The sequence below is a fragment of the Meleagris gallopavo genome, chromosome Z, assembly GCF_000146605.3.
Source record: "Meleagris gallopavo isolate NT-WF06-2002-E0010 breed Aviagen turkey brand Nicholas breeding stock chromosome Z, Turkey_5.1, whole genome shotgun sequence".
Classification (NCBI taxonomy): Eukaryota; Metazoa; Chordata; class Aves; order Galliformes; family Phasianidae; genus Meleagris; species Meleagris gallopavo.
Genome location: NC_015041.2, coordinates 23,577,337 through 23,593,169, shown reverse-complemented (window position 1 = coordinate 23,593,169; position 15,833 = coordinate 23,577,337). Strand labels below are relative to the sequence as shown.

Genomic DNA, 15,833 nt, shown 5'->3' with positions numbered 1-15,833 from the left:
TAGACAGTTTCTTTTGTTGCAATAAATTATGTAAATTAATTGCTAAATGGAGTATCTTCTAAGTTGTTGAAGAATTTGAGACTACTAGGTAGTAGTAGTGAAAGTTGTGTGTAGTTTCAGCAAATATGAAGGCTGCTCCAAAAGTAATGCAACCTATTTCATTTTGTTGTCCCACATCACCAGAGGCAGATGTTGGTTGTTTGGCAGTAGAGGTGGAACCTTCCTGACAATATCCCATTACGTGTTGTTGGTGTGTAACAGATGGCAGCAGAGGGGACTCTGACGCATCTGATGGCGTCTGAAATGGAAATGTGTATGAAGCAAAGGTGTGTCACTGAATTCCTCCATGCAGAAAAAATGGCACCCATTGACATTTATTGATGCTCGCTGAACGTTTCTGGAGACCAAACAGTGGGTGTGAGCACAGTGAAGTATGGGTGGCGTGTTACAACTGTGGCTGCAGCAATGTGAAAGACAAATTGTGTTCCGCACAGCCGTGCACAGCTGTCACATCTCAAAATGAAGAGCGTCTCAATCAGCTCACCTGCATGAATCAGCATATTATGGCAAGGGCGCTGTGTACAGAGCTGACTGTTGTTGGAAACAATGGTGGTAAAGTTGTCATCTCACAGAGTTTGCGCCTGGTGCATCCCATGAGTGCTCACATAGGAACTCCGTGTGTAACTTTGTCTGGACCTACTGAACTGATATGGGGCTGACGGTGACAGTTTCCTGGATTTTGTCATTACTGGTGATGAGATGTGGTGCCATTGCCACGAGCCAGAGTCAAAATGGTGGTCCGTGGTGTGGCAATATGTGAATTCCCCATCAAAGAAAAAGGTCAGGCTGCAGTCCTCACTGGGTAAAGTGATGTGCACCACCTTTGGGATAGGAAAGGCCTGGTCCTTCTGGATTTCCTGGAACCTGGATAAATCACCAGCTCTGACTACTGCATCACAACGCTAACTAAGCTGAAGGCTTGAACTTCCAGATTCAGGCCAGAGAAGAAGCTATCTTTCTCTTCCAACACAATAATGCCCGGCCTCACACCAGTTTGAAGGCTCTGGAGCACACTGCCAGTCTTGGCTGGACTGTCCTACCACACCCACTATAAAGTTTGGGTTTGGCTGCTTTTAACTTCCATCTGTTTGTGTCAGTGAAGTACAACGTTTTCCTAGCAGTGTTGCCATTATAGCAGCAGTGAGTTTCTGCTGATACAGATGTTTATGAGGATGGTGCGCTGGCTGTTGTTCACTGCTGGTGAAAACGCGTAGCTAATGGTGGTGAACATGTTGAAAAATAGCTTGGTAGCTGAGAATTTTTCTATCAGATAGTGTTACTGTGCTCCTAGTATCTGTTGTAGTTTCCGTGGAAATAAGTAGGAGGCATTACTTTCAAAGCAACTTACATACTTTATTGAGAGCTGAGCTTTTCCTGCAACCAGACATCAGAATGCCTGCAGTCAGTATTTGGCCTGTCACTGTGGTTCTGAGAGTTTGATACAAAGTTTTTCTTCCAGAAAGATTTACAAGCCCTTGTGATTTATCTATACAAGGGGTCTTTTAGGCATGATGTTTTATATTCAAGAGTGTGATTTTTCAATATTCCTGTCTGGCAAAATAGTATGGGCATGCTTCTAAGTGTAAAAGTAGCTGCAGACCAGCTTCTCTAGAAATGACCAAATCAGGAGGCAAAGGATACAGATTTTCCTACTTTCACCCGAGAAGTTGAAGCAGCGGACTCTATTTCTCATGTTCTATTCATACTTGTCTTTTTCTTTTTTTTTTTCTTCTTTAGCATTTATTCAGTGTATGCCATCGATCTATCATGTTTATCATATGCAGTTGTACAATTTAACTAGGTTTTGGAAATTTAATTTAGGGATTACTCACTTTTAATTTCAAGATAATCTGAAGTAAATTAGAGACCTAAACTCGGGGGGGGGGAGGGGGGAAAGCCTGCCTTTAAATCTGCCTGTAAGAGAGGAATGAGCTGATTATGATTTGAATCACTTACAGTTAAAAGCCTAGTTTTCTTTTTGTTCCATTCCTTAGGTGTGCTACGGTAATGTGATTGCATTTATAACTTTAAATAGGGTTGAAGGATGGTTATGCATTCTCAGCCACTGCTAATGGATGTTGTAAAAGCATAGGTGGAAATGGTTAATTGTCTTGCTGGGCTTAGTCAGATAAAGTTAAACTTTGTCCGATCTTGTCTTAACAAGTTTCTAAAGCTTGATCTAAATAAAAAAGTTCCGCATGTGCCTTTTATTGTCTTAGCTATTCAGTATTGCTACGAAGGCAGCATTTGCAGCCATCCTCTTCTTACTTCTCACACTACCTTAACCACTAGTAAATATCTAACTAATCATGAAAACTTTATGGCATTAATAGTTGGGAAACATTTGTTTATGTAAGGTAAAAAGAAGGTGTTATGGTAAAGCGTATTAGCTTTTTACACTGATACAGTTACACACATTAACATTGAACACTTTTAGTCCAAAGAAGACAAAGCTTGCACTTAGACAGTGTGATTTGAATCATGGGAGTTAAATACAGCTACAGATGATACAGCTCAGAAATTACTGGCTACTTTATGAAAGGAAGACTTTAAATTCAGAATTACTCGTATGTGCAGTGAATCATTTATTCTTAAGATTTTTTCTAAGTCTGTCAAGCAGCTTAGTAAAACAGAGTTCCTGTAATCTGTTTCCTGTTATGCACAAGTCCTGGAAATGCTGAATTCTGACTTCACAGTTGCTGACAGGGTTACTTTCATTTCCATGAGAAAATCGTTGCAGATAGTGCACTGTGGAGGGAAATGGAATGCTTGTCTGCCCTGGGGTTCTGTGGCTGCAGTTTACTTTGTATACGGTTGCTCAGTTGTGGACTCCTTGTTATGGGCTTAAGCGAAGTGTTTGCTTGTATTTGAAGTCTTGCTTTCTCTTACAGCTTACTGTTAAGAGACAGCTATGCTCTAACTAAAAGAGAGCTCTCTTATGGCAGCATAAAATGAGAAACCAACAAGAACACCAGCTTCGGAGGAGAGAGTTCTGTTAGGAGAAAACTACTAGTAATTAAATGGGGTCTATATGGATAGAGGACCACTTCAATTTCACATTCTCCTATGCAGTTTTGCAGTTATCGTCTTTTGAGAAACAATGGGGTCATTCTCAACAGATGGTATTTTACTCCCAAAATGAAATTCAGAACAGTTTTCAAACTGATCTGGAACTCTTGCATGTGGTCTGGTATATTACACATGATAAAGCAGTTTCCTCTTTTTTTGAGGTCTGGTTCATAGAGAATCTGCCTCTGATTTGATGGGCAGTCTGTCATAGCAATGGGTGAGTGGTGATTGCTTCTGAGCAGAAGTCAAAACTCCTTCTGCTGTCTGTTGCGTTTATTTGTTTTCAAGACAGTTCAAGCTGGGATTCTACTGATCCTAGCTATTACTGTTGGCATCAGGAAGGAGCAGGTGGAAACATTTAATGAAGAAGAATTGGCTATAAATACAGTTTTATGCAACATCTGCGCGTGTTGTTGAGGAAAAGCAAGCAAAGCGGAAACACTGTTGATGGCATGTGTATGGTGTGTGTGTGTATATAAGCATGTAGAGCATACATACTTAGATTTTTGTTAATTGAGATACATTTGTTTCCTGTTAGCAGCAGCGTACACCTCCATTCTAAACACAGAACTTTTGCTGCAATGCTCAGTACATGAATATTTGGGCTCCGTTCTTAAAAAGAGCCACTAAATGAAATGGTTGTGGGTAGGTCTTACGGCTTTCCTAGGTAGAACGATGTCTTCTCTATTCACTGAGGTAGCATTCTTTATGTCACATAGGTAAGAGTATGTCTGCAGATATGGTTAGAAGACATTATAATTAGAGAATTGTCCTCAAGTTAACTTTCGAAGTCTTGATTATATCACTTGTAATTAATCTAGCAGTTTCAAAGTCTAGGTGTTTGTGCTTATAGGTGGAGCCTGATAATGGTAAGACTTACTGCACAAGTGAAAACATCTTTTTGCTGTGTTTGACTTAAACCACATAGGACTTGTCTAGGAGCCTGCTTTGGACTTTCTGCTTCTTTTAAACCATAGTAAATTTTTTCATATAGACTCTTAGCCTCTGATGACTATTTATAATGCTAAAAGATGTGGCTTTTTTTTTTTTTAATTTAGAAAACTATTGCTGTTTTCTGTTGCACTGTCAACTATTCAGCATGAGAGCAGGAACAGATCTAGGACTGATTAGAAACCTTTATTTAAGTGGAAAAACAAGTTTCCTCGCATCTATAGTTTAAACTTTACACTTAGGGAGCAAATTCCTGATGGGAATTGGTTATTCTGGATCATGCAATTTTGCAAAGGTTGCAAAGTTTTATTTCTGGTGGATTGTCAGCACTCAGGAAAGCTGCAGCCAAAGGTAGGGTCATGGCTGTGCTACCCTTCCTGTATTTCTAAACTGGCAGGAAATTTATGGAGCTGCAGTATAGGAAAGATTAAAAACATTGTGAACAGCCATACTTAAATGTTAAGCAGCAGTCTGTGCAGCACATTTTGTTCAATTTGTTGGTTTAGGTAGGGGGAAGGCATTAAAAAGAAAGAGAAAACACTCCATCACAGATGAATTCCTGCATGATGTCTTCTGGAAAATGTGCTTAGTACTTATTCATCAATCCTTACCTCCAGGTCTAGCATTATAACTGTTAAATTAGAACTTTATTTTGTATTCCAATTGGAAATATCAACAAGATCTTAATTATAGAGTTATTCCAGTATTTTTGTAATGTGATGGTGTTTGTTGGGATTTACGTTTTGTAAATGCTCCAAGTTAATAAAGTACATATTAGTGTGCAGAATTAGAAGAATTCTGTAATCAGAATTCTTCTGAGCTTCAAACTGCGAGAAAAAGTAGTTAGGTAAGGGTGAAACTGTTTACTTCTTGCAGCTGCGGATATCTGGCTTCCTCAAAACTAATTAGCTAGTTTTTAGTTCTTAGTTGTGTTCCACAAGCACAGAGTATTTAAAAACCGGTTTGTGTAGCATTGTATCTCTTATCATTAGTTACTCCAGACAGTTTAATAAATTGCTGTGATCAGACTGGTACTGAAGAGCACATTTTCAAAAATGTGACATTTCCTACTGTTGCCGTTCCTGAGCTTTTATTTTTCTAACTTAAAAAAGGCCCTCTATACATAGCTCTTTTAAAGTTGGCTGTATTTTTTGAGTGCTCTCTTCTGCTTGCACATTTCAGAGACTTCTCTGTAATTGCATTTATGCTAAACTGATCTGCATTTTGATGAACATTTTCAGATTACAGTTTACCGAAGCCTTAGGAACAGTCATTTTATACATGTTTATTCTTGCTGCTTCCTTGGCTTTTGCTTGTTTCCCCCAGTGCTTGGAAGAAGTAAACAAAGAATTCCAATTAGTAATCTGAATGAAATTACCTTTCAGTCATTTATTATTTGTGGATCTGTGTAAATGTTTGGTGTCCTTTAGGAGAACCTGCCGTGTTAATGATAAGATTGATGTCTGATCCGGTGCCATTAAGGCTGCTCGGACGTGGGCCTGCTGCTGCAAGGCTCCTCCATCTGCCTGCGGCTGCTGCCACTTAACTCAGGCTGCCTGCTCCCCACTGCTGCCTTCTCACTCCTACCTTTTCTGTGTCAGTGCAGCTGATCACATCTTCCTCATGGTCTGCATCACCGACCTTTATTTTTAGTTGCCAGCTTTATTTTTCAGATGCATAACTTTCCTGATTAAGTGTGCCTTAAGGCCATACAAACAAATTTTGTTTCTGAGCAAAAAGTACAGAAAAGATGGGAGAGATTTATGACCAGATCATGGGCTCCTCTTACTGGAAATATAGAGCTTCTGTTGAGAAAAGTCCAGGATTTTACTTCAGTCCTTCTTTCCTTTCCATTCTAAACATGCATGCAGCATTCCCAAGGGCATACTACTGTGTTTTTAACAGCAGTGATATGGATCTGAGGCATTTGGGAAGGAGGAGGGGGATGGATAGTTGACAGGAAAAGTCTTATAGTTTCTGTGCTATTTTACCATGCCTTGCCTCACCTTCGTTTTCATTCCTATTGTTGCTTTCTCCTGCTCAGGGGAAGTTGTGCGAAAGGCGAAAAGCTGGCTCAGTTTACTAATCAGTGTTTAGGGCAGTGTCTCATTTTTAACAGTGAGGGATGTCTTATTGAGTGGAAAATAATTTAAATTTTAAAACTAAACTTAAGGCAAAGAGAAGATACCCCTAAAATTGAAGAAATTTGCTATTTTTACTCATTTTTACAAAACAAACAAAAACCTACAATGCGTAAGAATTAAAAAGGTGTTAAGTATGTGTTTGATAAGATGGGAGTCAAAAGAATACAAGACCTCTAGAAACTGAGAAACGGCTTTGAATAGAGCCTAGAAATACTGGATAAAAGAGTTGTCATTAGAAAGGTTGTAGTGGCTGCAGAGGTTAATTTTGTTCATTTTACATGTAAGGGATTGAAAAGAACTAACAACAGTTGGTAAGAAGCTGAACTGTTAGAAATCATTCAGTTAATGAAACATGCTGAGTTGTTAAAATGCGTAGGTTCTGTGCTTACGTTCTGTGAATGCTTTAGCATTTTATGATTCATGGTTCTGCTTTCTTTTTATTAATCTTCAGGGGGAAAGGAACAATGGCTTTGACGTTCTCTATCATAACATGAAGCATGGACATTTGTCAACAAAAGAATTAGCAGACTTTATTAGAGAAAGGTAGGTATTCATCCTTGCCAATTCTGGGTCTTTAGTATGTGGTTTGTGGCTTTTAATTCAGTTTGTCATTACATGTTGTTTTTGACCTTGGATATTAGAGCTAGCATTTTAGCAATTGCCAGTATGATAGTAAAAAAATTGTCCTTTCAGGATTACAGTGCTAAGAAAGTAAATTCTATTCCTCTTCCCCTTTCCCTTCCTCTTCCCTTTTTTTTTTTTTTTTTCCCTAAAGTGGAGATGTCATATATATTAGGATAAGAAAACATACGCAGAAAATAAGACAGATTCTTCTTTATGGGACAGAAGGGACAGGAATGAAATCTGCCTGTGTGACAACTTCCTAAACAGATGAGCTAATGCTGTTTTCAGTCTTATTTTACAAAGAAGACTGACTATTCAGGATACAAAAATTTCCATTCTGGATGATCTGTCTGGTTCCCAATGTTGTCTTATTCAGTTACTGACACCAGATGACGTGGAAAAATCTTGTAAGAGGCTAGCTGAGAAGTTCTTTTAGTAAAGGTTTCTTTAGTAAGAGCTGTCCAAAATACATCCTTTGTTTTCTGGAATTTGACATCAAAATTCCGATTTCTGCCTGAAGTGATTGCAACAAAATGTCACCGCTATGTATCTGGCAGGTACTTAGTGACATTGATATTTGCATAGTTTCACAATGACTTGTGGAGAAAATGACAAAAATCTTTCTGCTAAGTAGAAACAAGTGAACTTCCAAGGCCCTTTGTGATGAAGAAGTTCCTGACCGAAGCTGTACACAAACCAAGGAATTTTGCGTTTTGAGAACCTCTTCATCCAGAAAATACATTATAAAGCCAGGGTTGTGGTGCAGCCTTGCTTTCGAGAGATGTCAAACTGTGCTAATCATAGAATCATCATAGAATGGTCTAGGTTGGAACAGACCAGCTAGTTCCAATCCCCTGCTATAGGCAGGGACACCTCTATAGACCAGGTTGCTCAAAACCCCATTCAGCCTGGCCTTGAATGCTTCCAGGGAGGAGGCATCCACAGCCTCAGTGGGCAACCTGTTCCAGTGTCTCACTACCCTCACAGTAAAGAATTTCTTTTTGATAACTGGTCTGTACCTACCGTCTTCCATTTTAAAGCCATTTACCCTTGTCCTGTTACGGCACACCCTTATGAAAAGTCCCTCCCCAGCTTTCCTGTAGGCCCCCTCCAGGTACTGGAAGGCCGCTTTGAGGTCTCCCAGAGCTTTCTCTTCTCCAGGCTGAAGAATCCCGACTCTCTCAGTCTGTCCTCGTAGGAGAGGTGCTCCAGTCTTCTGATCATCTTTGTGGCCTTCCTCTGGACCTGTTCCAACAGCTCCATGTCATTCTTATATTGTGGGCCCCAGAACTGGACACAGTGCTCCAGGTGGGGTATCACTGCAGAGTAGAGGGGCAAAATCACCTCCCTTGACCTGCTGTTCACACTTCTCTTGATGCAGCCCAGGATACAATTGGTGTTCTCGGCCGTAGGAGCACATTTCTGGCTCGCATTACATCTTTCCCTCATCAACCCAACACCCCCAGATCCTTCTCTTCAGATCTGCTCTCAAGCCATTCTCCACCCAAACTGGATTTGTGCTTGGGAGTGCCCCAACCTAGTGCAGGATCTCACACTTGGTGTTGTTGAACTTAATAAGATTGGCATAGACCCACCTCTCAAGTCTGTCCAGGTCACTCTGGATGACATCCCTTCTCTCTAGTGTGTCACCTGTACCATTCAGCCTGGTGTCATCTGCCAACTTGCTGAGGATGCACTCAATGTCACCTAAAGGATATTAAATAGTACCGGTGCCAGTACCAGTCCCGGAGGAACACCACTTGTCACCGGTCTTCACTTGGACCTTGAGCCATTGACCATAACTCTCTAAGTTTGACCATCCAGCCAATTCCTTTTCCAGTAAGAGGTCCATTCATCAAATCCATTTGATTTAGCTACCAGGATGTCATGCAGGACAATGTCAAATGCTTTGCACAAATCCAGGTAGATGATGTCAGTTGCTCTTCCATTGTCCACTGATGCTTAGTATTAAATGTTTAGAGCTCCTGGAACAGAAATTTATGATATCTTCAGTCTACATATGTGAAATGTTTTTCCTGTGAATTTACTAAAATCATTTTTTCTTACTAAACTTCTTACCTCGCTTATCTTCTGTATCTTTGTTGCAAAGTACTTAAGAGATTTTGCATAGAATTATCTGTTCCCTCCCTTCCTCTGCAGAATATAGAGTATTACTTTGCTGTTATCTTTTCTGCTAAAAATATGAAAACAGGTGAGCAAGAGTCATTAGGTGCCTTCTGCATGTAGTGTTTTTATGCCTTGCTTGCACCTGATTTTCTGGGCTCTTCCCTATGAAAACTGAACTTACCCATTTGTACTGTGTCCCTCCTTCTGAACGTTAGCCAGTTTTATTCAAATGTGGAGAGACAGGAGTATGAAAACTGAAAATTCCTGGGTAATTCACAGATTGTGAATTACTGATGATACTTGTAATAACTTAAATACTTGACTATTGTAAATATGTTTGAAATGTGCTCATTTCAAAGAATGTGTATTTACTGTATCTGCTGTTAAAACCCTGTACATTTCTAAGAACAAAATGTTTCCACCTTTGCTGGTTCCTGGATCTGGTGAGACGCATTGGAAACTACTAAGACCTGTGTGGCCCTCGGACCTCATCCATGTGGGCACTTCATTCATCATTACAAATGCAACTCTAGGCTTGCTAGGGTTAGATAATTTTTCTAGGCTGTGTTTAGTTTATCTGTACTAATTCTCTTTTCAACACTGTTGTTTCATGGTTTCATTTTTCCTTTTGAGTATTTATTAATGGTAAAGTTGTTAAAGACCTGAGGGTCAGTTGGATCTTTGGACAATTCTTTACTGCCTTTTGACCAAATATTCTGAAAATGTGAATGGGAAAGACTTATGTAATTAGCAGTAACTACTTTTGAGGTGGTTCAGAAGTATGTCTGACAGTGAACCGTGCAGCAGGCAATCTGCTCACTGCTTCTAAATCTTGGATGGTGCAAGATATGTTTCTTCTGAAAGATAAATATCTTTGCTCTATTCTTGATAAAGTGCACAGGCATTTTGCTTTTAAAGAAATGATGACATAAAGATAGTGTTGGCCCACAGTTTTCTTTTCTTTTATGAAAAAATACAGACTTTACATGCAGGGAAGATTTGGTAGGTAAATTATCAGTTGTGTGTCTGTGTATTTAGCACCTAAGATGCTTGCATGTAAGTTCAACTAAGAACTAAGTAGGTATTGTGTTGGGTTTTCTTCAGAAGTCTTTCAAATGTTTTTCTGCACCAGATGTCTGTAAATGTAGAAAGAAGCTCCTTAATTGGAAGAAATTGGCAATGCACCTATTCCCATTTCAGTTTAAATGCTTTATGAATCCCAAGCAAAGACAAATCTTTAAGCAAGTGAAAATTAAACAGGCATTCATGGTCTGTACTGTGAGAGAAGAGCTCTAGGAAGTCAGTGGACACAACAACTGAAGATAAATGTGCCCAATTAGTCAGTAGCATCTTTGGGTCGTTAGCATTTGTTACGTGCTGATAACACGTAGCAAGTTTTGTAACTCCCAGCTTGTGAAGGTTGTTTGCTGAAGTATTCTGCTAGTTATTCTGAAGAAAAGAAAAAAGAAGTAAAAGCACTGAGCTATTGTTGGTAATTTATCACAACTCACTGTTCATTATGGTAATTAAAAACATCAGTGCTTCATTTGTGTCTGTATCACTGCTTGTTACAGTGAGTGAAATTTACCAACAGATCGTCAAGAATACTTACATCTTTCTTACCAAGAATACTTACACATACTTACAGGAGGAATTGTTTAATTTCATATAGGGGATACATTTGTAGTTATTTGTGACTGTGATTTAAAATGTAGTTGAGTTGCTGCATTTTAAAACTTCAGGATGGTTGCCTGACCGTTCAGCATGTCATGTTAAAGTTTAGTAGATTTAAATACATCCTACAAAGTTTCAGGTGACTATTACTACCTTGTTTCATACGTTCATAACCATTGAATATTGATTTCGGATGGAAAATTTAAACTGTGTGTATGTTAACCTTAATTATTAGGATGGTGAGGAAAGCTGATGGGAGGAAGACTTGAAAGGAGTCACTGCTATTATATGTTGTGTGACTACGCTCCATGGCAGTTGCGCCAGTAAAGGAGGAAATTAATGTCGACTCCTGGATTTTGAGTCTCCAAAAGAGAATTAAAAATATCATTATGAGTGCAGGAAAACTAGTGAAAATTTTTTAGGGAAGAGGTTGTCCTGAAGAAATCAGAATATATTGAGATCATTCTTTAAAAAGTAAGCATAAACGGTGGAACACAGTACATTTTGCTGCGTATTAAATTGCTGCTTTTCAAACTTAAAAGCCACTCTGCAAAGAACCTAAAAACACACACACACAAAAAAAAAAACACCTAAAACTGTAAAGACAAGATAAGACCCCATGTTATTGATGATGATCAAATATGATTGCTCAGTAAGCATTCAGTTTATTTAATGGTTTTCTTACAAATGCATTTGATCTTTTTGTTATATAAATGTCTAGTGTTAGGCAGGTGATCATTATGTGTCTTTGTTCTCACTGTTTACCAAAGAATGTTGAAGACAAAGAAACACAGAGGATGTAAGAAGGAAGATGTTATATTTTGCAAGTCTCAGGTCCTTCAATTTTTCTTATTTCAGTTCACTTCAACATTCTGTCACAGTGTTCTCAGATTTATTTTTGTTTGTTTATTTACATACTTAGATGTTTCTGCATGTAGTTTTTGAAGGATTGTTAAAATTGAGTAATTTTCAGCTGAAGGAGAAACTCCTATGCTTTGCATCTTTAGAATCCCTGTTAGTCTGTCTTCAGATGCCTTCAGAATTTTAATTATGCTTTTGATCATTTTCTTTGACAGGGCTACAATAGAGGAAGCATATTCAAGATCAATGACAAAACTTGCCAAATCAGCAAGCAATTACACACAACTAGGGTAAGTAAGTGTATATGAAAGACAAATGATTAACTGTGTATGTGGTGGTGGTAAGAAGCCAGTTTGATTCTGAGTATTTTATCGATGATGTTGAAGGCAGCATAACTTTGTCACCTTTAAAAATCATTGTTAATCCTTCAACTACTGTGCAATCATGCAAGATATTGTGCAGCCATGACAAGAACAAAACACAGTACAGTTCTTTACTCACTGAGGGGAAAAAAAAAGTTTAAAAAGCCCTAACCAATTGTAGAGAGGCTGTTTGCTCCTCTGTGTTCAGGGCTTCAAAGTTAAGTTCTTTTCAGACATAGTAGAGAACTTGACTTAGTGTTATATGCTTCTAAACCTAATAAATTTGAGGATATAAAATTTCGTATTTGAGTGTTTTATAAAAGAATAAAATGAATAATGGATGAGAAGTTTGTTGTTGTTGTTAGAAATATGAGCAATAGCTCAGACTTTCTAGATGACGGGAAGTTTCTTTTTATTTGTAGTAATCAGAGGCTAGAATCAGAGAATAGTTTGATTTGTTGCTGCTTTTCGAAGGTTCTCTGTCTGCATTTGAATAGGAACATCATTATTTTAAAGGCTATAAAATGATACCAATTTTGGAGCAGCTTTAGTCAGAAAACAGGTAGGAGTGCATCTTCACACTAGCTCAATACATCAATGCAAGAAATCTTAATTTGGGAAATGACCTGTCCCCCATTTTCCTGATCTTCTTGATCAGTAGATCTCTTCTAGTGGCAGATCATCTTTGCCAGTACATTTCTTCCTGCATTTTGCACCTGTAATGATTTAGAACAATCAGAAATGTAGCTAGTCAAATAACGTTACGTTTCTTTGCACTATTACAGTATGCATTTAAAAATGCTTGCACATGTTAAATTTTTGAGCTGATCATGTATCATCTTTAGGAATATCATTTATTATTCTGATGTGTTGATGATTGAGAAGTAAACCAACTTGTACATTTTACCTTTATTGACTGTAATGAGTAAAAACCAGAAAGTACTGAAGTTATTAGATACAATGAAGGGTGCTCCAAAATTAATGCCTCCTATTTTGTCATGCTGGATAATTGCATTAGGGTGGATGTTGGTGGTATGGCAGTAGAGGGCTGAACCTTCCCACCTGTATTCTATTAGATTTTGTTGCTGTGTGACAGATAGCAGCAACGGGGCAACCCGTTGATGTTCATCAACACTTACTGAACATTTATAGAGACCAAACAGTGGATGTGAGCACAGTGAGATTATGACTGATGTGTTTCAGTATTTGTGACAGTGGGTCACATCCGCTGGCGCAGATTTTTACAAGTGCAGCATTCAGGCTTTTGATCATCACTGGTGAAAATGTGTAACTGACTGTGGTAACTGTGTTGAAAAAGACTGTTTTGTAATTTGCCCTCTCAAAAGATGTTATTGAGCTCCTTATATCTGTTGTGGTTTCCGTGGAAATAAATAGGAGGTTGTATAATCAATGGATATACAGATAGCGTATATATATCTATATCTATCTATCTCCAGGAGTTTGGCTATTATAATTTATATTGGAGTAATGAGAGAAAGTCACTCACCCTGTCCTGGGCTCGCGAGATGAACTCCGATGGAGAGATCCTTCCCCGCTGGCAGTCAGCTCTTAAATGGATTTAGGATAGGTAGAGCCAGGCTCCACCCCTTCCTGCAGCACAGGTGATTTGCCTTCACCTGTGCTCCCGTGGCTGACTCATTGCTCGCCTCAGGTGATCAATCAGAGGTTCAGGCCGTGATTCAGCAGCCCCATACAGAGTTGTTCCTTTCTGAGTGACCTACTGTACATCTGCAAGATTTATAAACTACATAATTTATAGCACTTGTTGTATTTGCGTTTGTTTCAGTTTAGGAACTCAATTTCTGTAAAGATATTCATTATGCTTTAGCACTATTAAGAAAAGTCTAGCTGATTTAAAGGAAAAAATCCCAATGAACATTAAATGTTTTTTCCTCAATCCAGAACATTTGCACCAGTTTGGGATGTTTTCAAAACCTCAACAGAAAAACTAGCAGGCTGCCACTTGGATCTTGTCCGGAGATTACAAGAGCTAATAAAAGAAGTTCACAAGTATGGAGATGAACAAATTAAAGCTTATAAAAAGGTGATTGATTTTTTTTTTTTCTTAAGCATGTCCAAAGACTTATGAGCATTGAAATTCTAATTATTTGTTTTTGACAACTGTGTAATATTTGGCAGACTAAAGAAGAAGTTTCAGGAACACTGGAAGCAGTGCAAAACATTCAAAGTATAACTCAGGCATTACAGAAGTCAAAGGAAAACTACAATGCAAAATGTCTTGAACAAGAACGTTTGAAAAAGGAAGGAGCAACACCAAGAGAAATTGATAAGGTAGTTCTGTGACATCTTTCTCAAAATTCATTATGTTGTCAATCTAATACATTCATGTTATATTAACAAGCTTTGAAAGGGTTAAAAATAGGTAAACTATGATTATTTTATAATATGAGTACTTTGAAAGCCTTTTTATGTTTTGTTTACACTTCCTTATTTGTTCTAACTTCACTGCAGTTCTTTATTCTATGATTACCTGCATCATACAATAATTTTTCTTAGTATCCTTTACAGATACTGTGTATAGTTGTTTCATCATCTATTACGTTCTTGGACTCATTTTCTTAGACAAGTATGCCAACACTCAATGACTGTACTTGTTTTTGAGTTGAGGAGTAGGAACCTCCTGAACCAGCTGAGACAAAGTAGCTAATTATAGAAGTATTTGAAGTCTGTTCCGTTGAATAGAAAAAACAAGCTAATGTTACTTTCAGAATAAATTTAAGTTACATGGACTAAAAGCCCTAGCGATGAATATCCTGATCCTGTTTTTAGCTCTGTCCTTGTGTCATGGGAGAGTTTGATCCATTCACAGAATCACTGAGTAGTTAAGGCTCACAGAGACCTCTGAAGTCATCTGATCCAACCCTCCTGTTCAAGCAGAGACCACCTGGACCCAGTAGCCCAGGACCATGTCCGTACGGCTTTTGAAGATCTCCAAGGAGAGTGTTCCACAATCTCTCTGAGCAACCTGTGCTGGTAGTCTCTCACTCACACAGTATAGAAGTGTTTTATAGAAGTGTTTTCTGTGTTGCAGTTTGTGCCTGTTGCTTCTTGCCCTGTGGCTGGGCACCACTGAAATGAGCCTTGGTCTGTCTGCTTTCCACCCTATCTTCATATACTCTGTTGAGATCCCATTCCCTTGAGCTTTCTCTTCTGCAGGCTGAGGAGCCACATCTCTCTCCTCCTATCATAGGACAACAGAATGGCTGAGGTTGGAAGGATCCCGTAGGTCCAGTATGGCTTGCACTGAAAGGCCGAGCAGTGAACATAGCATTTCAGATGCAGCCTCACCAGTACTGAGTAGAGGGTAGGGAGCACCTGCAGGAAACAATGAAACTTTTTGCTGTTTTAAGGAGACAAGGTAGTAGTAGATGAAATAGTTAAGTTTCTCTGTCTCTGTGTCTTTTTTAATCTTGATACCTCTGCCTTTTTCTGTTTCAGTTATATGATCTGTACAAGAACCTGTTCTTAGTTGAATGATCTTAGGCCTTTTTTCTGCTATCTTGGTGGAGCAGATAATGTTGGTTCACTGATGACCAGTTATTATCCTGTTGACCATGTTCTGATAATTTTTATCTCTAATATAAACCTATTTATTCTCCTGGTTTGTGTTTTGAATGCCAATCAGTGGTGGACTCTAGATATAAATAAACATTGTGTGAGACCATTGATGTTTTCTTGCAGTCTTTTGAAAATGCATGCTTTTGCAAATAAATTGAAATTTTTCAGTAGGAGAAGTTGACTTAATAGAAGGCTTGCTCTTGACATCTAACTGCAATCCTTTGTCCAGTCAGAAACAATTAAAAACAAAAAACAAAAAAAACCTTGTCTCACTTAAGTCTGTTTAGCTGCAGAAGAAAGAAAGGAGAAACATCATAGGACGAAAGCAATTTTCTACTGCTTTGTATATCTTCCATGACTA

At 38.5% G+C, this 15,833-nt stretch overlaps 1 protein-coding gene across 2 annotated transcripts in view; it reads left to right on the top strand.

Annotated features, from left to right (window-relative positions):
- The first annotated feature begins 6,651 nt into the window (after positions 1 to 6,651).
- The window catches only part of FCHO2 (FCH and mu domain containing endocytic adaptor 2), an 82,851-nt gene continuing 73,669 nt past the window's right edge, over positions 6,652 to 15,833 (top strand). For both annotated transcript variants that reach the window (XM_010725584.2, XM_010725583.2), the window contains exons 1-4: positions 6,652 to 6,767; positions 11,726 to 11,800; positions 13,796 to 13,937; positions 14,033 to 14,185. In XM_010725584.2, the coding sequence (XP_010723886.1) occupies positions 6,715 to 6,767; positions 11,726 to 11,800; positions 13,796 to 13,937; positions 14,033 to 14,185 (423 nt within the window). In that variant the 5' untranslated portion in view covers positions 6,652 to 6,714. The remainder of the gene's footprint in view (positions 6,768 to 11,725; positions 11,801 to 13,795; positions 13,938 to 14,032; positions 14,186 to 15,833) is intronic.